Source organism: Mus caroli, unplaced genomic scaffold (assembly GCF_978045245.1).
Source record: "Mus caroli unplaced genomic scaffold, Mus_caroli_1 scaffold_4, whole genome shotgun sequence".
NCBI lineage: Eukaryota > Metazoa > Chordata > Mammalia > Rodentia > Muridae > Mus > Mus caroli.
In genome coordinates, this window is record NW_028227259.1 from 100221418 (window position 1) to 100245999 (window position 24582).

The 24582-nt window shown below is 35.4% G+C and overlaps 1 protein-coding gene across 5 annotated transcripts in view; it reads right to left on the bottom strand.

Moving 5' to 3' along the window:
• The window catches only part of Cnot6l (CCR4-NOT transcription complex subunit 6 like), an 87383-nt gene that overhangs the window by 34533 nt on the left and 28268 nt on the right, over window positions 1-24582 (bottom strand). For 4 of the 5 annotated variants that reach the window (XM_029476935.2, XM_021162286.3, XM_021162285.3 and 1 more), the window contains exons 2-5: window positions 22687-22808; window positions 19751-19937; window positions 17661-17746; window positions 1602-1691 (exon numbers count right to left, since the gene is read on the bottom strand). In XM_029476935.2, coding sequence (XP_029332795.1) covers window positions 1602-1691; window positions 17661-17746; window positions 19751-19937; window positions 22687-22798 — 475 coding nt within the window. In that variant the 5' untranslated portion in view covers window positions 22799-22808. Of the gene's footprint in view, window positions 1-1601; window positions 1692-17660; window positions 17747-19750; window positions 19938-22686; window positions 22809-24582 lie in introns of those variants that run through there. The other variant, XM_029476937.2, reaches the window with a different exon arrangement.

The following is a 24582-nucleotide window of genomic DNA, read 5'->3' on the forward strand; positions in this document are numbered from 1 at the left end:
TAAATAATTAAATAAATGGGGTTTCTAATTTTTTAAGGGGCCAGATGTAGAGACAAAGAAGATAGCTCAGTGGTTAAAAAAATGTGCATATTCTACATGTATAAGGGCCTAAGCTCAAATTTCCAGTACCACATAAAAAAAAGAGGTTGTACCTGCATACACTAGTATGCAGACATATCCCAAGAAGGCTGCTGGCCAGTCAAGATTGCTGAAAAAGCTAATTCTGGTTCAATGATTAACTTTGTCTCCAGGTAATCAATGAGGGGAAAGTATAACTCAGCATATGTGCACACACACAGGTATTCATACCCATACATTCAAGTTCATGGACCCTACATATACAAAACCAACACACACAACCAAAATATGTATATTTTTAGAAAGACATTACTCAAAAAGTGTAAATTAGAATTAATCTCACACTTATACCCACATTTTCAATGCTTAAGTAAGCCAATAAGAAGTAATAATATCAAAAAATTTTAATAAGTTATTATATACAGAATAGCCTTCTTATGTAAAATAAATTTGTATACGGACTACAACCATTGTAAATGTCCTGTAACTCTGGTATTCTTAAAGACTGCTCACAAATGTTCCACATATGTACAATGAGCTGAACTATAGACAAACCTTGATTTATAATGGGATTGTGTTCTAATCAAACCCTCTGGACTAAATCAAGAGAGTATTTAAAACATTTAACCTGAATCATACCTTAGGGTAGTATATCTAAAGGTCTACGGAATATTTGTTAACTTACAGTTGGAAAAATTATCTTACAGAAAGCCAATTTTATAATAAAGTACTGTTTATCTCATTTAATTTACTGAACACTATACTGAAAGTAAAAAAAAAAAAAAAAAAACCAATTGTAGTACAGCTAAACTTTTACATAAAGTCTGTACCAAATTCAAGTAACTATTTATCTTAGTGATTAAGACAATCTTGAGTTCATAAGCCTTGGAATTACTAGCCATTTTTATCTCAATGTTTATACTACAAAATGTAAAGATCCTGAGACTAAAAAGATGGTTCTATAGTTAAGAGCACTTGCTACTCTTTCAAAAGATCTGACTTTAGTTCCTAGCACTTTAAGACAGATTATTTCCACCTACAATTCCAGCTCTAGAGAATCTAACACCCTCTTCTGGCCTCTGACACCTCTACATGTGTGACATATATGAATCCATCTTGTATCTTTAATTCCAACATTCAGAGGAAAGTGATTATCTTGTGAGTTTGAAGTCAGTCAGGTCTACATTATAATGTCCAGAGCATTCCGGGGCTCCAGTAAGACTATCTCAGAAGTAGCAATAGTAGTAGTAAGTAGTAGTAGTGATAGTAGTAGTAGCCATAGTTGTAGTAAATTGTAAAAATTCCTACAGGATAGTATAACTAAAACTCTCATCATATTGCTTCATAAACAGAAAGTACTCACACATGGAAAAAAATTTCATAAATTTCATAATTACTGCCTACTTCATTAATTACTACATAAGCCAGAAATTCCAAGCCTCTAAGCAGCTGTCTAAGTAGTGTGTGGTGCATCAGCTACTGATAGCATCTGTAGAGTTCAATGCTTCGTCAGTAAGCGTTACCTGCAAGATTGTCAAGCATGAAGTTCAGTAGCTTTCGGGTTCCATCTGGGTCCTGGTATAAGCTCATAATATCCTGTGATAAAGGATTGCCTTAAACAGAAAACAAGAATAAAACATGACAATTGCAATTTCAGGGGATATGTTATAGAACAACATAGTAATTTCCAAAACTGAATTTTGCTGCTTTATCTGTGACACACATCTAAAGAAATTATATGAATATATTAAGAAAATACTTTAAGACAGCCATAAATAGTAACTTCAAAAGAGTTATTTCCAGATTTCAGTGTATGATCCTAAAATCTGCATTTGTCAAAAAGAAATACATACATACATATTCATAAACACATACATAGTAATCATGGTTTATTTAGAAATTACCTTATAAACTCTACATTACCTCTAAAAATAGTTTGCTAACCAAAACATAACAATTCTATTTAAGAAAGAATGAGTGATTCGTATAAAAAGAGGCCTCAGGCCAGAGAACTGACTGAGAATAAAGTTGCTTGCTGCCAAACCTGATGACCTGAGTTTTATTGCCAGGAACCACATGGTAGGAGAACCAACAACTATATTTTTATCCTGTGACTAAAACATGTGCCAACCTCGCACATGAATAGATAAATGTAAAATAAAAACAAATTGTTTTACATAGAGAAGTCTCCTCGGAATATTTATATTGACATTATACATGAGGAAATGCAAATATTTCAAGTGAGAAGAAAATTTGTTGTCAAGATAACACCAAAATGTGAAAGGAAAACTTTGTTCTGACATGGTTGAAAATATCTTGAGTATTAAGAAAAAAGATATATTAAATAACAAGATACCAATAACAAATCTTTTTTTGGGGTTTTTTTTTTTTTTTTTTTTTTTTTTTTTTGAGACAGGGTTTCTCTGTGTAGCCCTGGATGTCCTAGAACTCACTTTGTAGACCAAGGCTGGCCAATAACAAATTTTTATAGGTATATTTCTTAATGAATGAAGAAAAATTGATTGATGTAACCATGCAACAATTATCTAGCATTCAGATCCAGAAAAGTAAAACTCATCAAAGATGTAGACATGGGAGTTTCCTGGTTGTTAAGAAAAACTCCAACAAATGAGGTAGGCAGTAGATTAGACTGAAAAGAAAACTCAGTAAGCAGGAAAAACAGATTCAGGAAAATTACCCAAAGAGCATAAACAGATCTTAAAATGCTGAATACTGAATAGGAAAAGACACAAACTTTAAAATAAGAGAGTTTATACATTAGAGCTCTAGAAAAAAATGACTAGAAACTTGGTTTCTGGTCCAAAATGTAGAAGAACTTGAAGTTACTACTCCTATCCTTATAACCAAAAATAGGTAATCCAAACTTCTGCTGATTATGTCGTCCACAAGTACTACCACTAAGAAAACAGATCTAGAGGAGGGAAAGTATTCCACATAGGCCCCTCTAGTTTTCAGTAACAGATGGAAAAACATTCAACTGAGGGTCTCTTAAATCTTTGTATCAACTGATAAATCTCCTTTCCCTTCATATTTATAACTACATCAACAGTGTACCTTCACAATAACAGATGATTACTGCTGAAAAAGCCTTTGGCGTTAGACATTGCTTAATGAGTCTTTAGGCAAACACAAAAACAGAAGAGACAAGAGAACACTATTTATTTGAAGCGGTTCAAGCCTCTCATACAACAAATAAAATAATAGACAACCCTATACCAAAAGACAGGGGGTTGGCCAATCTATAAATAGAAAAAAATTATAAAGTATTGAAAACAAGTTTTAAAAAATTGGCCTAAAAGGAGGATCACTTGAGATGAGCTGGAGATAAGAGATCAACAAATGAGCCCAGGAAGGGCATATACCCAAAAGATGCTCCACCATCCCACAGGACACTTGCTCAACTATGTTAGTGGCAGCTTTATTCATAACAACCAGAAACTGGAAACAACCTAAATGTCCCTCAACCAAAGAATGGATTTTTTTTTTAAATGTAGTTAAATCACACAATGGGATACTACTCAGCTGTTAAAACAAGGACATCATGAATTTTGTAGGCAAATGGATGAACCTAGAAAACACTTCCTGGGTGAGGTAACCCAAACCCATGCATGGTATTTACTCACTTGTAAGTGGATATTAGCCATAAAATATAGGATTTCCACACTACACTATAGTCCCAAAAAAGCCAAAGAACAAGGAGGATGATTTCTTTCTTTCTCAGAAGGAAAAATAAAATATACATCTTCTATATCAGAAGTGGATGGAGGGAGGAAACTGGGAAGGAAAGGGGGTATAGAGGGGAGTAGGGTGTGAGGGAGATCAGATATAGGGAGAGCAGGGGAGAGAAAAGTAAATTTGGCCGGGAGTAGGAGGTGGGGAATCTCTAAGACATGACAGAGACCTGGAATGGGGAAGGCCCCAGGGTGACTACGAGGGCTACCTAGCAGTCAGAAATATGATCCTAACGTAGCCACTTCCTGTAGCCAGGCTGGGAGGAGGGATAAGGACAACAAAACCCACCCACAAAACCTTTGACCCAAAATGTGTGCTGCCTACAAGATGTGCAGGGGCAAAGACAAAACAGAGACTGAGGAAATGGCCAACCAATGACTGGCCCAAATTGAGACCCATCCCATGGGCAGGAACCAATCCCTGATACTATTAATGATACTCTGTTATGTTTGCAGACAGGAGCCTACCATAACTGTCCTCTGAGAAGCTCCACCCAGCAGCCAATGGAAAGAAATGCAGAGACCCATACACAAACATTTAATGGAGCTTGGGGAGTCTCATGAAAGAGTTGGAAGAAAACTGAGGAACTCAAAAGATGGCAGGAAGACCAACAGAGTCAACTAAACAGGACCCTTGGGAGCTCCCAGAGACTGAATCACCAACCAAAGAGCAAGCAGGGTCTGGACCTAGGCCCCCTGCATATCATGTAGCATATAAGCAGCTTGGTCTTCATGAGGGTTCTCCAACAACAGCAGCAAGAGCTGTCCCTGAATCTACTGCCTGCCTGTCTATGAATCCTGTTCCCTTGGTTCCACTGCCTTGTCTGGCCTCAGTGGGAGAGGATGCACCAAGTCGTGCAGTGATTTGATGTGCAGGGGCAAGGGTGTGATGGATACCTAGAGGGGGGCTTCCTCTTCTCAAAGGAGAAGGGGAGAGCAGAATGGGAGGATGATCTGCACGGGGAGTACTGGGAGGAGGGAGACTGATATTGTAATGTCAAGCAAATAAATAAATAAATTTAATGAGGGGGAGGGAGGGAAGGAGGGAGGGAGGGAGGGAGGGAGGGAGGGAGAGAGAGAGATTGAGATTGCTTAGGGTGTATGGGGAGGACACTGGAAGAGGAAGATTAAATAAAAACAAAGTAAAATTGTGTACATATATAGGAAAAGGCTGTAATCAAACCCTTAACTTTGTATACTAATTCAAGGAAAAACATAATGAGTAAGCTGATACAGGACACAATATAATCAAAGAAGTTTACAAAAGGATATCACTTAACAAAATACATTGTAGTACAAACTAGACCATGATAACGACAAACAGAAGACCTTAAATAAAAGGATCAAACACACCAGAAGATAAACAAGAATGGGGACATCTTTCAAAAGCTAAAAACAAAAACAAAATATTACCAAGATGTGATATAAAATATATTGGAGATTTCAAATCTTATTCTCATTTATCAACAGAAACTATGAATATAGCACCAGTCAAAACCTGAAAAACAAACTAACAAAACAAAAAACCTGGCTAAAGGAGAACTGAATAGAAAATTGCTTTGAGAAATGGATAAATTTCTTTTTTGTTTTGTTTTGTTTTTCATTTTATTTATTCACTTTACATCCTGCTCACTGCCTTTCCTCCTGGTCACCCCCTCCTTCCTCCTCCCACTCTCCTCTGAGAGGGTGGGGGGAGGCCCTGAGTATCCCCCAACCCTGGCATATCAACTCTCTGCAGTGCTAGTCGAATCCGCTCCCACTGGGGCCAGACAAAGCAGCACAGCTATAAGAACCTATCTCACATACAGGCAATAGCTTTTGGAAAAGCCCCAGCTCCAACTGTTCCATACCCATGACCAAACTGCACATCTGCTACATATGAGCAGGGAGGTCTAGATCCAGCCAGTATATGATCTTTGGTTGATAGTTCAGTCTTTGAGACCCCCCCCCCAAGGGTCCAGGTTAGTTGACTTTTGTAGGTCTTCCTGTGGAATCCTTCCCCCAACTCTTGTGTAAAGAGTTCCCAAGTTCCATCCACCTTTGGCTGTGGATCTCCGAATCCTTCTGAATCAGCTGCTGGATGCAGCCTCTCAGATAGCCATGTTAAACATTCATTCAAGAAAAACAAAATTTAAAAAGTAGTCAAAAGTAGCATAGGAAAGGCCCTTCAAATAAACCTGCAACTCCATAAAAGCAACAACAAAACTAATAAAAATAAAAGTGGTTCTACTATCAACTTAGATCAGTAACATGGCTAAATCTGTGTTGAAGATTCAGGAGAGTGACTGATTAAAATGTAATTGTAGAGACAGAATGTTACAAATCAATAGACAAAATTATCCTAGGCTATCTTGATTGCCCTTTCATAGTTATTACCAATTCCTGTATTAGACCTAACATGGCTGCAACTTTTAGGATATACTATTTTAAGTAAACTATCAGCTTCCATAAGCCCTAAAGCTAAGAATAAGGTAGCATCTAAAGTCTATGAAGAGAATTCCCACTTATCTGATATTCCTCTTCCAATGAATTGGGTAAATGCATTGATTTAATGGCTTCCTTTTGCTCTATAGCTATATAAGTTCATCTTGATCTCCTGTACTATCGAACATGCTCATGGCAATCTGAAAGTTCATATTTGGTTCAGAATCAACTATTTCATCCTATCTGGATACAAGAGTAAGAGCTAGTTATCTGTAAGAGATGACATATGTAATGGTAGTTCCTGCCCTAAGATTACAACGAAGCTGAAAACATTTCATTCCATGCAAATTATGGCCTTTGTAACACTGAAGCATGATGCATTTTTTGAGTATTTGTAGTAATGTTGGTGTTAAACATGGCAGTGCTCCCATTGTATAAGATTATAAAATATACTATTATGTAGTGTATATAATATGTAATGACAATAAAACTGTTACTTGTTCATGTATTATAGTATACTAGAACATATTATTCCCACAAACTTAAAAATATTGTAAATTACATGCCCTGTTACATCATAGCAACTTCGCCATCTCATATTTACCATATGGATTGAATTGCATCAAGAGATGAGAGGTTCCTAGCTTTGCTATTTAGGCTTACATAAATATATTCTATAATAGTCACACAAAGATAAAGTTCCAAAAAGCGTATTTCTAAGACTATGGTCCTGTCTTTAAGCAATACATTACTCTATTTGCCATCTTGAAAATTTTACCAAAAGACTGCAACACCCAGAGAGGATTCATTTAAGGGAAAAGACAAATTTGATTAAGAGAAAAGATTTCTGAAGGTTTTACTTGTAATCCACACTATCAGAGCAGCGGAGCTAGAGCTCTTCCCGTTCCATCTGATAAAGACTAGTCACTCTCTGGTCTGCATGGGATTTGTCTAACTTGTCCATAGCTGAAGGTTTTTTTCTCCACATGCCTGAGTAAGAGATAACAGAGTGCAGAAAACTACTACTGGCAAGTTTTAGCTATGTGGAAGTAGGGAAGACAGCAAGAGGCAGAACAAACAACAGACTGACCAAAGGAAAAGCTTGAGAATACAGTATCCATAAGGGCTTGACCATCCACATGCAAAGGGTTGGGTTATATAGAGAAAAGGCTAAAACACAGCTCAAGTTTCACCTCTGACCTTGAAACTATGCCTAGGCAGGAAACAAAGATAACAGAATTTGTAAAGTTCCTGCTTAGTAGTGAAAGTATGTTCCAAACAGAACCACAAAGAGTAAAGATTTACCGTTATAGGCATTTAAAGACAATCTCAGACAAATCATTAGCTGACTAATACTCTGGGTAAAGATTTTAGTGGCCACAATACAGTATTGCTTCTGAAAATTAACTAAAGCAAGAAGAAAAGTAGCAAATAACACTAATGCATATAACAAAGAACAAGGTAAAAATTTGATTTCTGAATTGTCACCTTTACTTAAAAGTACAATTCTAAGAAACAAACAAGTAAAAACTATAAAGATTTAAAAAAAAAAAAAAAACCACAATGAGCAAAACTAAGGGAGGAGATAATGAATTTACAAAGGAAAAAAAAAAAAAACCTTGCCTATCAGTTACTTAAAATACCAACAGTCTGATCTTCGGTGGTTCAATTTAACAGCTCTTAAGCTTTAGAACTGTTCAAGAGAAGTATGTATTTAGAAGAAACCATACTTCAATTCTAGTATCTTATCAGGCTACAGAAAATGTAGTAAACTATCTTGTGATGATAGGCAACTATAACAAGTTGCAGGTTCCACATAGGCACAGACCACAGGGATCTTGATCGTCAGTGCACTCTGTGGCTGATTTTGGTGCAATAAATTCCCTTTCCAATTACAAGGGATTTATTAGAATGTAATTCCATCATAACCCGAGAACTACCTGCATATGTAATGAGCTTCAAAAAATTGTCTGAAATTTCTAAAATTTCAAGCATATAATCCCTGATATTAGAAGGCTGATAGGAGGATCACAAAATCAAGGACATCACAAGCCAAACAATGAGAAACCGTCTCAAAAACAAATATCAAGGGACAGTTTCAAATTGATATTTTAACCAAGTGAAAAACAGATATATCAAAAACAAACAAACAAACAAAAAGACAATCTATAAAAAGAAGCCAAAGAAAACGAGAAAGATAGAAAACAACAAACAGTACAACTCTCTAGAATGGCTCAACAACGAATCTTGAACAGCTAGGACCAAAGGACCAAAGGTGCAGACATGGGAGATTCTAAGTCTTTAAAGAAAGTAACGATGAAAGGCACCTCAGATACATACCATGAACGATGCACATGATACGAGTCCCAGAAGAACAGAAGAAAAAAAGTTAATGAGTTTGTGGCCAAAACCATCTCAAATATGATGAAAACCATTGGTATACATATCCATCAACCTTACCAAATTCCAAGTAGGACAAATGCTAAAGTTGAACAACTAAATACATTCTAGAAAAACTATGGGAAATCCAACATAAAGAAAATTTTCAAAAGAGAAGGAAAAGTAAAGTATCATGGACACATCCTCACTTAGCTTACTAGTTGAACAGCATACAAGAAACTGGCCTTGCCATACAAATAGATGAAAAGTAGGTTTCAACTCTCCACTCCTGCACAGGCACCATATGGAGATTGTTGGATCCATAGCCATTTCAGAACTTCACTTCTACTTACTCACAAAAACTTACTCAATAAGCATCCTTTTTATTTTACTTTCTATTACTTAATCTCCACTCTTGTACTTACAGTTATGATGATGGTTTTGTCTGATTGCTCAGTTAGGTCTCAGGACTGTGTTTGTCTCTCTACCCAGTTTACTATAAACCACTGTTTATTATATGCTTCAGCCACATCTTAAATACTCCATATTCCTACAAGTTTTCTTCTCTCTCTCTCTCCTCCTTAGCCTCTTTGTGCCGTCATAGCTTTAACAACCTCTAAAATCTGTAAACCAGTAAACCCCCAACTACTTTACCCACTTCAATTTTGTTTTCTTTTCAAGATTAATATTTAATCCTTATCCTTACCCTCCAAGTCCTTATTTTATTATCTAAAATATGAGAATTCTCTATACCACCCTTGATTGTTTATCCTCCCACATTTACTAAATTCAAATGAGGTTATTGCTATTAACTGACTAGTCTAACACCTGTAGTAACAAGACGCTGTGGTTGCTTTAGCAGTTAATATCCTATCCAGGGAATAATCCAGAGTTTACAACAGGTACCCTGAACTCCTAGACTGAGGAACTGAGGTCTTCACTATACACTCAACTCTACCACATACAAGGCCCACATGAACACTGCAAATACTTCAACTGAAGAATGAAAACTGATAATACATAAATAAAACCAAACAAAGTAATACCAGATGCATAATAAAAAGGAAAAAAATAACTCTTTTTAAAATCACTGAGCCTACAGTCATGGCATCTAGTTAGATAATAAGTTGAGATGAAATCCCAGAAATCTAAGTGTGTTAAAATAAATCAAAGACAAAGTTACTGACTGAGGACACAAACAGTTGAATGAAATAAGCAGGACAAAGCCAGATAAAAAAGAATTCTACACGAATAGAAAGAAAGAAAGAAAGAAAGAAAGAAAGAAAGAAAGAAAGAAAGAAAGAAAGAAAGAAAGGAAGGAAGGAAGAAAGAGAGAAAGAAGCCAAAATGCTGGATATTAAAAAGCATAGTAAGTCAAGTAAAGTAAAAGGCTCTTAGGTCTCAGCCAATAGCATAGATCAAAGAGACACAGTATCTGGGCATGGATAAAAAGTAGAACTAGAACAATCAGACAGAGACAAAGCTCTAACAGTAAGAAAGTTACAGTGGAAATAAGGCATAAATAAAATTCTGGAAGGACCAAATTTATCATGGTAGGAATAAAAGAAAAAGAACCTAGTTCTAAAGGCGAAACATGCCTTAAATAATCCTAAGAGAATTCCCTAGATGTAGGAAGAGAGCTTGAGGCGGAGGCTGGGGTTGTGGAATGAACAAGGACAGACAGAGAACACTTAGACCAGTGGGAAGTCTAAGGTGCATGCTGACACTGCTTAAACAGACCAAACCTATGAATAAGGAATATAGAAAAGTCTGAAAGGCACAGCAAACATTGTTAAAGTGAATCATGATGGAAAGTTTCCTAGAATTAGGGAAGGAGGTGCTAATTCAAACACAGGAGGCGTTTAGGATACCAAACTGGGTGGGGGAGGAAGAAACAAAAGAAAAAAAAAAATCAAAGAAAAGAGAACCTCCCTTGATCATGTGTTAATTAAAACACTAAACATACAAAATAAAGTTTAAAAATAGTAAAAGAGAAGTCCAAGTCATACACAGGCCATCAAGAATAAAACAGGTTACTCAACTGAAAATATAAAAGCCAAGCAAGCCTGTGTAGATGTATTTCAAGTTCTGAAAGACAACTGCCAACCCAGACAGGTATACTAATAAAATTAAGAGTAGTCATTGAAGAAAAAAGTAAAACTTGATGTAATAAAAATGTTTTTAAAAGGCTAAAAAATTCATAACTACTAAGCTATACAAAAAAAACAAAAAACAAAAAACAAAAAACAAAAAACAAAAAACAAAAAACAAAAAAACTTGAAGGAATCCTTTGGACTAGAGAAAAACAAAATTATCTCTAAGGCCACAGGACATAAAATAACGCTAGAATAATAGGTAAGCAAGACAGAAGGGGAAAAAAAAACAAATGCTGCAAAATCAACAAAGTAACAGGAATCAATACATACCTTTTAAGATTAACTGTGATTATTAATGCTCTCTGAAACTGCTAGAAAAAAAAGTAGGGAGCACATGTCAAGATATAGGTATCGATAAGAACTTTCTGAATAGGATTCCAATCGCTCAGGAATAATCAACAAACCTGAGCTCATAAAATGTAAAAAGTATTTGTATAGCAAATGAAATTGTTAGTCAAATGAAGAGCCTCAGAGTGAGAAAATCTTTTCCAGCTATATATTCAACACAGGATTAGTATTTAGAATATACAAAGAACTAAAGTAGCAAGCATCAAGAAAACAAAACAAAACAAAAATTTAACAAAATGGATCATGGAACTAAGCAAAGTTCTAAAAGGAAAAAATACAAATGGCTAATAACATTTTTAAAAGCGTTAAAACCACCAAACACAGGGAAGATGTAAATATAAACTATTTAAAAATTCCATTTTACCTCAGTCAGAATGGCTATGATTAATAAAAACAAATGGTAAAAAATGCTGGCAAGAGTGTGGGGAAAGAGGAATTCTTGTTGGTGGTGGGAATGTAAACCAGTATAGCCACTACAGAAATCAATGAAGTGGTCTCTCAACACCTGAAAAAAGATATATTACTCCTGGGCATATATACCCAAAGGACTCCATATATGCCTACAGAAGTATATCCACATCCATATTCATTATTGCCCTATTCACAACAGTTACTTAGTAAATGTCTATCAATTAATGAATGGATAATGAAAATGTGTAACATATACACAATGGAATTTTATTCAACTGTAAAAACAGAGATGGAGGAAATTATAGAATTTGCAGGGAAATGGATGGAACTGGAATACTTAGTAAGTGGAATAACCCAGGCCCAGCAAGAAAACCACAATTTACTTCCCCAATATATATCTTAGGTGTGAAGAGCTGTATTTCTAAACTGGGGTGTCTTTAGTGGTCAGGAAGCTGGAAAGTGCTCATGAGAGGTAAAAAGAGAAGAGACCTTAAGGGCTTAAGGGATAGAATATACTTAATAAGGTTTAAGTTGGGGACAGGTGAAGGAGTGCTGAGACGTGGGTTAAGCAAACTAAACTAAGGTTAGATGGAAGTAAGTCCTTACGGAAACCTACTATTTTGTAAGCTAATTAAAAAGTAAACTTCAAAAGAAAAAGTTGAACACAGGTACCCTGCTTGGGTGGACAATGCTTCTCAGAAGACAAGGATTGTTAAAATCTCAGTGGCAGGTATGGGAAAACTCCCTACAAGTTAATGGTGAGGGGACCCAGAGGCCCTCAAACAACACAATCTACTGCCATTGTTCTTGGATGCCAAAGATAACTAGATGGTAAGAACCTACTGCTAAACACACAAAACATTTTGTTTGCAGAACAAAGATAAATTGAGTTGGAAATGGCCTGAAAATATTTTCCCTGGTGGCTGATGTTCAGAGTTCTGGATAGTGCCACTGGAGGAGAAAAAGTCATTAATACTCAACAGAGTATGCAGAATGCTACAATACCTACATGCCAGGAAAGATGTACCCACTGGTATGATAGAAGTATGAATACCATGGAGGTAACCAACTGCTTTCTGATTGCATCAGAAGTCTGCTCTACAGGAGGAATTTCATGCCAGGCACAGTAAATCTTAATCAAATGTTACTTATGCTTTGTTAAGCAGACATTCTGTCAACCTACCTTCTAAACCCATATATTAGTGCTGCTTGCAGCCTTGGACAAAACAACTCTCCATGCAGTGGACAACAGTTTATTATACAGAAACTTATAACTGGTCAAAGGGTGGAAAATAAGTGATTATTGAGTACTCAGCCTTAAATGGGACATATTTATCAATCCTCTGACCCCCAATGCTCAGAAATATAGAATTGGGAGCAGAAAGAGTATAACAGCTGGAAGACAAGGAGTGCTGTGAAATGCTGTCATCAAACACGGAATTGTGGTTGCACTTGTGAACTCAATATAACTATGGTTATAACCTACATAAGACCTATACAGATCAAGCCAGCATCAGTCAGCATTCCAAAAAGAGGCCACTGATTGGAACCCAGTGGATCCCCCTCCCAAAAGAAAGGGACAGTACATGAATGTAGGATGAGGACACACTAGGATGGGGTCTAGGGAGAGATGGAGAGGGGAGCTGGGGACAAATATAATCAACTGTATACATGCATGAAATTGTCAAAGAAATATTATTTTTTAAAATCAAAGTATTGGGGGTGAGAGCTGATGTTCAATGGAAATGGAACCCAGGAGTGCCTAGGTGTATTTATATCAAAATTTAAATTAAAAAAATTACAAGAAAATGAGATTTATACAATGATAAAAATATAAAACAATTATGAAATACACATGTATCAAACACCAACTTCACTATCTCATGCTTCCTAATGACCAGATCTGCCAGAAAGAAAACAGAAAACTGAGAGTTGAAGTAAGCTATAGACCAAGTGCACCTAATAGGTATTTATAGAATATTTCACTCTACTACAGAATGCCATTCTGCTTATCAGCACAGAGAACATTCACCAGAATAGTCCATAATATATTACACCACAAAACATTTCTCAACAAAGTTGTAAAATACAAAATTATGTATTTTCTCTGACTACATGGATTTTTAAAGAACTATAAAAATTATGAGTATATAAAGACTAAATAACATGACCCCAAGACCTTCTAGTTTCAAGAACTTATGTGAAATTTCCACATTCCTTGAAATAAAATGGAAATATGACATCACCAAAGCTTATGTGATACAGAAATAGTACTAAGAACTTATATCAAAAAAGTAAAACCATTTTACATAAGCAACCTATTGATGAATCAGAAAAAAAAAAAAAAAAGAGCTCAAACTTAGTAGGTTGAAAGAATAAAGATGAGATTTAAAATAAGATTTACAAAACACTTTAAAAATATAAAGATATGAAAAAGGTAGTAGTATTACCAATACCACAGAAACATCAATGGATCATTAGGAATTATTATTAACTACTAAAGGCAAAAAAAATTAAAAAAAAAAACCAACAAATTGTAAAATCTGCATGAAAAAACTCCTGAACACATATAACCCATGCATAATAAGCTGACTCAGAGTGAGACTATAATCTCTATCTTTCACCAATCAGAAAAGCAATTCGAAACAATTACTATATGGAACTATGATAGTATAAGAAAATATAAGGGAATTGCTTTGGCATACTAATACACAAAGACTTTTGTATATGACATCAAAATCACAAATAAAAAAAAACAGAATTACATCTTCATGAAAAGAATCAGTACAATAAAGAGGCAGCCTACAAAATAAGATTTGCAAACTATTCATCCAATAAGAAATTACTATCTAGGCAAAAGTATCACTTGAGTCAAGGTATTTGAAGCAAGCATGCTAATATCAGCAGACACTATCTCAAAAGAAAAAAGAAGAAAAATATTCCCAATTGTAAATACAACGTGCAACAATGGAAAAATAATAAAGTCAAAATGTGAATGATACAACATAAGAGAAGAAAAACTTAAAAACTGCTTAAAATGATAGGTAATACAGGTACAAATAGACTCAAAATATATCAAGATTACAGTCACTCTTTTTTTTCTCCTTTTATTCAGTACACAAGAAGTAAAAATTTAAAAAGAAAAAAAAAAAAAAGCTGGATGTTGTAGCGTCCTGGTAACTGACCAACTCAACCATGGACAAGGTCGGAGAATGAAAGCTCACGTTCAGTTTGGTTCCACTTTGTAGTGCTAGAACAGCTTAGTAAAACTGAATCATTAAAGACCGGAAATTCTCAGTCATGATGCTGGAGAGATGGCTCGGCTGTTAAGAGCATACATCGCTCTTGCAGAGGACTCATTTCAATTCCTAGTACCCTACACGGCTCACTCGACAATCACTCGACTCTAGATGCAAAGGCTTCAGTACCTCCTCTGGCCTCCATGGGCTTTGCATTCACAAGCAAAACCTCACACATGGGCACATGCAAATACACATAATTTTAAACTTTTTTTAATTCGCAATAATTATTCTATTACTATAAATATATTGAGAAAGTATTTTCCAAAAGATTACACACAAGTAATGATAGTTTTACCTATTTTACCAAACTTTCAAAGAACAAATTCACTCAACCATATTACAATTTATATGAAAAATACAGAATTTGCCCAATGTTTTTTTGTTTTTCCTTTGCTGTTGTTTCATTTATTTATTACTGTTGTTGATACTGTTTTTCTGAAACACAATCTCACTATATAGCCCTGACTGGTCTGCAACTTACTATGTCATGGTACCAGGCTGGCTTGGAACTCACTGAGACAGATCAGCCTGCCTCTGCCTTCCAAGTATTGGGAGATTAAGTGCATAAAACACCATACCCTTAAGTAAGAATAATGAACAAACAAGTTCAACTTTAGTCTCAAAAATTAAAGAAAAAAATCCTTAAAAGGTGTTTTTGGGAGCCAAGTCCTATGCTTTCTTAGTATACTGCCCTTGTTTAGACCTTTATCTAATTGTTTCTACTAGAAAGTTCCTGTAACTGTTTATGTAGGCAACTAAATAGGTCAAGGCAACTGCAGTATAACTACCATGTAACTTGTTTCCCAAGGAAAACATAACTAGCTTTATGTAGCTTGGGACAGTGTTTGCTACTTACTTGAAACATGGTCAGCCTCAGACAAGCCTATCAATTACTCTACTGCACTATTTCAGGCACTTGACATGAAAACATGCAAACAAAAAAGGAGCTCTTTAGTAGCATAAACTCAACTTGAACTCACAGAGATGTGCCCCCCTCTGCCTCTGAGTGCTGCAATCAAAGGCTTGTACCAGCGCTCTCGTCACAGTTAACAAACACCATCAATCAGAGGGGCTGCTCACTCATACTGTATCTCACAGTGCCATTAGAATACCTCACCCACTTTTCTTTCTCTCATTACATGTAAAATACTTCAGTGTATCTAAAAAAATCACTTAGAAATCATTTCAAATTTTATGTTCCTGTGTATATGTATATAAAGCTGTCATTTATTAAGGCATTTCATTCCATCAACTACTTAAGAAAAAAAGAAATGTTAAAAGGCAGGAAAGGCTTTAGCTCTCCTTTCTAAATTTCCTTGCCCTTCTATAAATAATGTGTTGAAAAGAAAATGGAACTGAATGAAAACGAAGCAGATCCTCACATCAGAGAAAACTGAGTACAGGCTGAACATTCCTACTAAATCTGAGAATTTAGATATGCAGCTAGAAATGGTGACACATACCTATAATCTTAGCACTTGAGATGTTAACCCTAGCTACACTAAAAAAAAGAAGAAGAAAGAAAGAAATCTATACTGTTACTGTCAGGCTATGTGTATAGTGTGCAAAAACCATAAATGAATTATACCCTTTAAAAAAACAAATCAAAACAAAACCTTGTTACACATGTATAAATACTAAAAACTCAAGAGGAAATAAAAAAACCACTAATTTAAATTTAGAACAGAACTAATTGAAGTTTAATAAAAAAAAAAAAAAAACAAAAACAAAAACGTTTCCATAGGCAAGAACAAGGCTAAGTTATAGTTGGTTAAGAATAGCTAACAACCACCTTAAGAAGATGTTTTGTAATTTAATTCAAATTGTTACTTGAGTAATTAGCATATAGCTGAGTGTTGTTTTTCTTTAGTCTGACAATCTTGATCATTTGGTCAAAGAAGAAAACTGAATGAGTTTGTGTTAGTAGGAAAAAAAAAAAAGCAACTTCAATGAAGACCAGCCAAAGAGTAGTTACTTTGGTTTTCTGTTTTGTTTTTGATGTTGTTGAAGATCAAACCCAGATCCTTGTATGTTGGGCAAGCACTTCACCACTGAGTAAAATGCTCAGCCCTAGAACCACTAGTTTAATACCTAGTTTTATAGACTGTAATAAAATAAAAGACAGTAAAATTTACAAATAATCAGAATACCCCATTCCATTGGTAGTATAGCAGATATCTTTGGGGATGTGGAGGTAACATGAAAAATCATATAAATATTAACATTTGTTATTTCAGGAATGTTGCTTGGCTCAAAAATTAAAGTCTTTTAGGTCCAATATCAAATTGCTAATATATCATTAATGGTCTATCAATAAATCAGAAATGTAGAAAATGGCTTTTCTGCAATTAGAATTATTCCTATTTAAAAGAATTATTATATAAATTATGTAAATGTATACATAAATTACATGAAAATAATTATCCTTATTAAAAACAATTATAATTATAAAGAGGTTAGAATCTAAGATTTATAATCTAAGACTATAAAACTGACAAACATTCCATAACTTTTAAATCAAGAACAAGAATTGCCCCATTATCCCACCTCTGCCTAGATAACTTCTTTAACTGTGTAAGATTTAGCATACCATATACAATATAAAATGAAGCTGGAAGTGGTGACTTATATTTGTAATCCCAGCATTTATCTCAACTATTACATTTCCGGTACCTTTAACAAATCCTTCTCACACTCTCAGTCATACTAAAACTGACCTGTACTCTTCACAAAAATGATCTTTAAAGGCATCATAATACCTCAATATGGAGTTTTAAGTTGTCTTTTATTATTTTTTTTAAGTCACTCACCTGTTAAACCTAGAGTTTGTAGCTGGAAGAGCCGGCCAAGTTCATAAGGCAACACCCGTAAATAATTGTCATTTAAAAGCAATTCCCTGTTTAAAAAAAAAAATTAAAGATTTGAGTGTAATATAACATGCTTTATTAATGTCTGCATTTGTCATTCATTGTCTTTCTTCTAACACATGATAAGTGATATTTATATTCAAGGCACTTCTTCAAACTAATCCTAAAATGATATACCCTATTATTAAAGTACTATCATTAATAAATATTTCTATGACTCACTCATTCTATAGCACAGATTAAATTCAGAGGTATGAATTGCACATAATGCAAATCAGAGTGACATGAGTTATTAGTACCCCAAACCTGTAAGACCTTGAACCAAGCTTAATTTATAGAAGAAATTATTATTTTTTTTTTTCAAAACAGGGATTCTCTGTGTAGATCTCTGGTTATCCTGGAACTTGCTCTGCAGATCAGGCTGGTCTTGAAATCACAGAGATCCTCCTGCCTCTGCCTTTTAAGTGCCAGTATTAAAAGCATGTGCCATAACCACTTGGCACGAAGAAAGTAAATTCTAAAATAAACTTGAGGACAAACTACAATTTGCAGCCAACTGCCTACATATCATCTACTATAACTTAGTTGTCAACATACAAGAAAAATGAAAAACACAAATTCAAAACAAGACAGTGTATCATAGAAGTTAATGATAATTAAATAGAAAACATAAAAAGTGGGCTGGCAAAAGGGTAGGTAAAGACATCTAATGCCAAGCCTAACTAACAACCTAAGCCTGATCATCCAGACCCCCAGTGGAAGGAGAGAAATCAACTCCCACAAAGTTGCCCTCTGACTTCCACATACAGATAGTTGACTTGTGCACACCCACACATATAAATGGTATTTAAAAAAAAGAAATGAAAATATTAAAAGATAAAATGTTCTCTAGAGAACAATCACTAACATAGAATATATAACCTAAAGCGCAAAACAGATCAGCAAAGACAAACAAAAACAGAAAAGAAAGAGATAAGAAGATCTAGCTGAAGGGGTTTGCAGCCCCCTAGGAGGAACAACAATATGAACTAACCAGTAACCCCAGAGCTTTCTGGGACTAAACCACCAGCCAAAGAAAACCCATGGAGGGACTCGTGGCTCTAGCTGAGGATGGCCTAGTTGGTCATCAATGGGAGGAGAGGCCCTTGGTCCTGTGAAGGCTCTATGCTCCAGTGTAGGGGGATGCCAGGGCCAGGAAGCAGGAGTGGGTGCGTTGGTGAGCAGGGGAAGAGATAGGGGGTTTTCAGAGGGGAAACCAGGAAAGGGGATAACATTTGAAATGTAAATAAAGAATCTAATTAAAAAAAAAGAAAAAAATCTAAGTTTGTAACTGAAATTTTCAACAGATTATGAAAAATAACACCTTCATTAATAAAAGACAAAAAAAGAATTCATATAACCAGTTAGGAGGTGGTAAAAGAACGAATAAGTAACATAACCATTATTAATTTTAACCATGTAAAAGCAACTTTTACAAACCTTATTAAGTCAATAGGTAAGATCAAAAAAAAAAAAGCAATTCTTGTTTTGGAAACAGTTAATATGATCCTAAAATGTTTCCTCCTATAGGAATGCTACCACTGTTGTTTTACATGCCTTCTGTCCCCAAACCTGGGAGGCAAGAGCCAGCTAGGGTGTCACAGGCAAGACCCTGTTTCGAGAACAAATGTCTTAACTATAAATTCACTTTAATCAAGTCTTTAGGCTTCAATAAAGAGTTGTATTATAAAAATATAAACATATATTTTGTAACAGAAGTTTGTTCCTAAACATTTCGTTTATAAGCAAATCATATTTGACTCCACACTAAGACTTTTAACTTCCTCTATCTTAAGTCTGTTATAAGAAATTTGTGTTAGGAAGCTATAACTCAAAGGAAAAGAAATATTAAATGGAGGCCAACTCATGCACTGTGCTTAACACCATTTCTGTCATTTGATCTTCACAGACACAGAAATCCCACCATAAAATAGCATCCCATAACTTTTTTATTTGATAGATTTGTAATTGTATATAATGAAATGTTTCCTCACCTGAGAGACACCATGTTTCCTAGTTCTGCTGGTAAACTTCTGAGTTTATTGGATGACAGATCCAGGTAAACCAGATTATGAAGCTTGGCAATATCAGGTGGAATGCGAGCAAGGTTATTGTCATTTAGGTGCAGTGCTGTCAAGTGTGTTAATGACCAGAGTGATGTACTTAAGCTCCGCACTCTACCTAAAAGGCAAAATACTAAAACATAAACTCTAGATCCACGACAAAATCTGAATCCCAAGTATTGGTAAGTGCTAGAAAAGGTGGCAAACATACAGAGATATCATCTTATCTTTGACATTTTTAACTTTGTATGCAAAGCTATGCAACCGCTAAATTATCTAGCCTCCTTTAATTTCACCCCACTTTGAACGGTCACACTTTTCATGGGGGAGGGGGGTGGAGTGGAGGGGGAGGGGAAGTGGAGGGAGAGGGGAGAGAGAGCTTGATTGAGTGAGGCTTACTGGACCTCTCTCAGAGCCAGATCCAAAGGATAAAACTTAAGGGTAAATTGAGCTTTGGTGGTAAAACAGGCTTGAGCTTTTACTTTTTTAAAATCATAACAAAATACTCCTCACACTCAATGAAAATTACAAATATAAGATGTATCTATATCCAGAGCCTGGATTGGTCAACAAAGTTTAAATAAAAAATGAATTATTATTATTTAAAACCAACCTTGGATTAGCCACTAGGAAAGTGTCCCAAAAGAAAACATTTTCCCTAAATTCTGATGTTATAGTTAGAGATTAACAACTGTAGTTTAATATTTTATATTAAATGCAACATTCTCAAGGAAACAGTTTTCACATCAAGGTCTGTAAGCCGCAGGTACAAAGCATGTACTAAATCAGAAAACCTATTTCAGAGTTCTAGTTTACCACTTATTAGCAACATAGGTCTGGGCAAATTATTTAGCCTCAGGTTTTATAAAATGGGATGTTATCCTCTCTTCTAAGTTGCTAGAACTCTCATGTAACTCCGAATGGCCCCCAACTTGCTATATAGATGAGGATGGTCCTTGAAATTCTGCTCTTCTTGCCTCTATCTACCAAGTGATAGGATTACAGGCATGCACCCCCATGCCAAGTTTATTTGGTGCTGGGAATTAATCCCAAGCCAAAGTTTTGTGAAAACTAGACCAGCACTCTACCAACTGAGACACATTCCAGGCCTGATTAGAATTATTTACTATAATGCATAATTTACATAAAGATAATTTTACAAAATTGCATAAAAGCAAAGCAATAATTTTAAGATTTATTTTACCTTTAGTTAAGTGTCTATATCCAAGTTGGTGTGGGTATGTGCCCATGAATGCAGGTGCTTTCAGAGGCCTGAACTGCTAAAGAGTCTCTGGAGCTGTAGTTAGAGGTGCTTGAGAGCTACCTGATCTGGGTGCTAGGAACCAAACTTGTATCCTTTAGAAGACCAGTGTTCTTAGTAGTTGAGCCATCTCTCCAAACCCAAGAAGTAATTATTTAAGTATATATAATTTTCATAAAAAAAAATTTAGATGAGAGATGGGAATGGAAACTGAAGAACACAAAGTTTCAAAGGAACAATGTTATCTTGTTTATATAACTAAACTCAATGTTTATTTCTATCCTCTATCCAGGGTTCTTTCTACCAGACTCTTTCCTGCTGTATATAATCAAATACAAAGTGTCAACTAGGATTTTGCATCTTAATAGAAAAACAAAAGTATTCAATGATGAGGCTATGGGTAAAAGAGAAACTTCCATTAACTTAAACACACCAATTTCAGTTGGGAGGAATTCTTTTCCTCAAAGGACTTTGGCATTTTAGGTTGATATAAGTAAAGAAGTATACAGGGTATCTGCTAGGTAAAAGCCAAGTATGCTACTAAGCATCCTATACTATACACAAAAACCCTCCACCACAAGGAATTGTATATAGGGGCTAAACTGTCAGTAAGCTGCCAAGGCTGAGATCTGCTCCCATCGGAATGATGAGCATTCAGCAATCTACCCAGTTTCCTTTCAGTTATATGAATAAGTTAAGTCTTGCTGTTGGTACTGCAATGCCAATGGGGGTGGGGTCCTGATCACATTCTACATATAATCTGTTCTGTGGCAATTCATAAAAGAAAAAGTGATCTTCTATTTCTAATAAGCTTAATTTTATAATACTATTAGTTGCCAAGATAATGTGAGGTTCTTATATGAACTCTGCTTAAATTCCCCAACATTAGAGTCTTATATTCCATGGTGTGTTTATTAAAAGTAAGAAGCCAACATTGATATAGTAATAGTAACAAAACTTCAGGCTTTATTCAGAATTTACCTGTTTTTATATCTTTTTGTTCTAGAATTCAAATCAGGCTTTTTAATTAGCATGTCTTAACATTCCTCTGACTTAAGGCACTTTTTGTCTTTGTTTTTAACAATCTTGGTAACTCTGAAGTACATCAGTTAGGTATTTTATGCAATGTCTTCAGTTTTAGTTTTATGATTTTTTTTTTCACTTTCAGACAGGGATCCAAATTCTTCAAATCACATTTATTGAGCATGCTCTATTCATAGCTTAGCTGGTGTCTGTTACACAGACAGAGTCACCTAGGTTTCCTTCTTTTATTATCTCAGTGCTGGCAAAGAAGGATAGCAAAGACTTTCATTTGCAAAAACTTACTCTGGAAATGTCAACATAAGACTTATTGTATTATAGAACCTAATTTTACTCAGAAACCAAACTGTGAATATCTTTAAATGTAAATGGCTACCCTTGCTCAAGATAATCTCAACAAGAAAGAAAAATATTTTAAAAGATCTAAAAAGAAGTGCCTCAGGATTCTTATGTATTTCCAATTAGTTCTTCCAGTTAAAACACAACAAAGAGCCTATAAATACAGCAATACTCTTTACAATTGTAGCTATTATATTCCAGATAAAATGCTTCAGATTCCACTCACCCGAGATCTCTAACTCTGCCCAGTGAGATTTTTTCCCATTGGCTACCTCCTCTGCGGACATGATGGTGTAAATTCTGCGAGGATCTGGAGGATCATATTTTTCCTTTGGCATCCCTATTAGTCTGTGGGGGGAAAAGGATCATTAATTATTACAGTCAGGGCCAGCAAGATGGCTCAGGCAGTTACAGTGCCTGTTGCATAATTCTAATAATCTGAGTTCAAGGTGAGGAACCACAATGAAAGATTACCAACTCTGGAAAGTTGTCTTCTGACAACCCTTTCCCCAAACACACACAAATACATATATATACACACACACATTCACATACTACTTTTTATTAAAAATTATTACTATTATTATAGTTATCTGAGGAAATTCATCATTTTGGAGGAAAGGGGAATCAATGTGTATGTGGAGAATATGAGCAAATAAAAATTAAATTAAAAATAATATAGTTTAAAAAAGAAAAAAATATGCTAAGTTTTCTTTCTTTTTCTCTCCTTTTGCTCTAAGACTCTCACAAATATTCACAGGTACCCTATTAGAACTTCATCTGTGAGTATAGAGCAAGCAGACTTGCCATTTCCAGAGCCTCTCACCTGAGAAAAGACTTTACATCAAAGGGGTGCCATAGCCTGTTCCAGTCTCCCTTCCTTGTCTCCTGCCAGGGAATCTGAGAACCTGGCTGTAGCTGAACCCCATTCTCAGAAGGTGTTTGAATCTCCCTTCTCTGATAAGTGGACTCTGATTCTCTTCAGAGATCCCTCCAGAGTCTCTGTTGTTGGCGTCCTGAACTCACTCAAAGCCTCCACCATGCTGCTGTCCCTCCATCAGTGGATTAAAAACTCTTCTAAGAAATGCCTTGTTCCCACAGTATCTGTCTTGGTGTACTCTTGAACAACGCCCCTAGTTAAATCATTTTATATTCTCACTGGAAGAAAAACACTACAATATTCTAGGCTTCTGAAGAAACTCATTAACAGATGCCTAAGGGGAAATGCAAATAAGCAACCACAGTAGATTCTTCAGAGAACATTGTGTTGCTCCCCAGTTCCTTCCCCTGTGCTTAACAGCACTACTTTCCTAGAAAAGTTGGTCTTACAACTAGTTTCCATTTAATGAAACTTCAACTAGTCTCAGAGAATAGTGTAATTCTAACTCCCATCTGAGTAATAAATATCTCATACCTACAACTATGATTTTCCCCCTTGACACTGGCATTAGTTTAGACAATGCTCAAGATTCATTCTATGTTTGTGGATGAAACAGGATCCTCATTCCTGCTGATCATAAACAAAGCAGAACATAGTCCAGATTGTTCCACATAGCCTTCCAACTACAAGGAAAGCGGACCTCATAAGGCAGTCTAGAAAGATAAAAGAAAAGGCAAATTTCTCAATAACTCATACATGCAGTACCTGCACACAGCAAGCTGAGTTTTGTCTTCTGTTCCATGCCATCACCACATCCTAATCAGGTAAATGCATAACTTGATCTGCCATAGTCAGTCTTAATGTAAACCTGTTGTCCTGGGGTAATTACTGGCACTCCCTTTTGCTCTCAAAAGTACTTAACTAGGTAAATTACAGAGCCATGCCAACTGAAACAAAATTCATGCTACTGTTTCCATAATCACAGCACAATCAATGCTGACTAAACCAATCATAAAATCACTTCAAATATGCTAAATATGAAAAAAAGCCCTAAAAATAACTTTACTCCAGGGGTCTAGAACTACTGCTTTGATAGCAAACAGAAGATAAAATCCACTTCAGATCATTCAGATCAAACAGCAAGCAACAAAGTCATGTGTGTCAAATTAAGTATCTACATGTTATCCTTATCACATATTACATATATAGTTACAGCTGGCATAATGTTTTATTTTGTCAGTA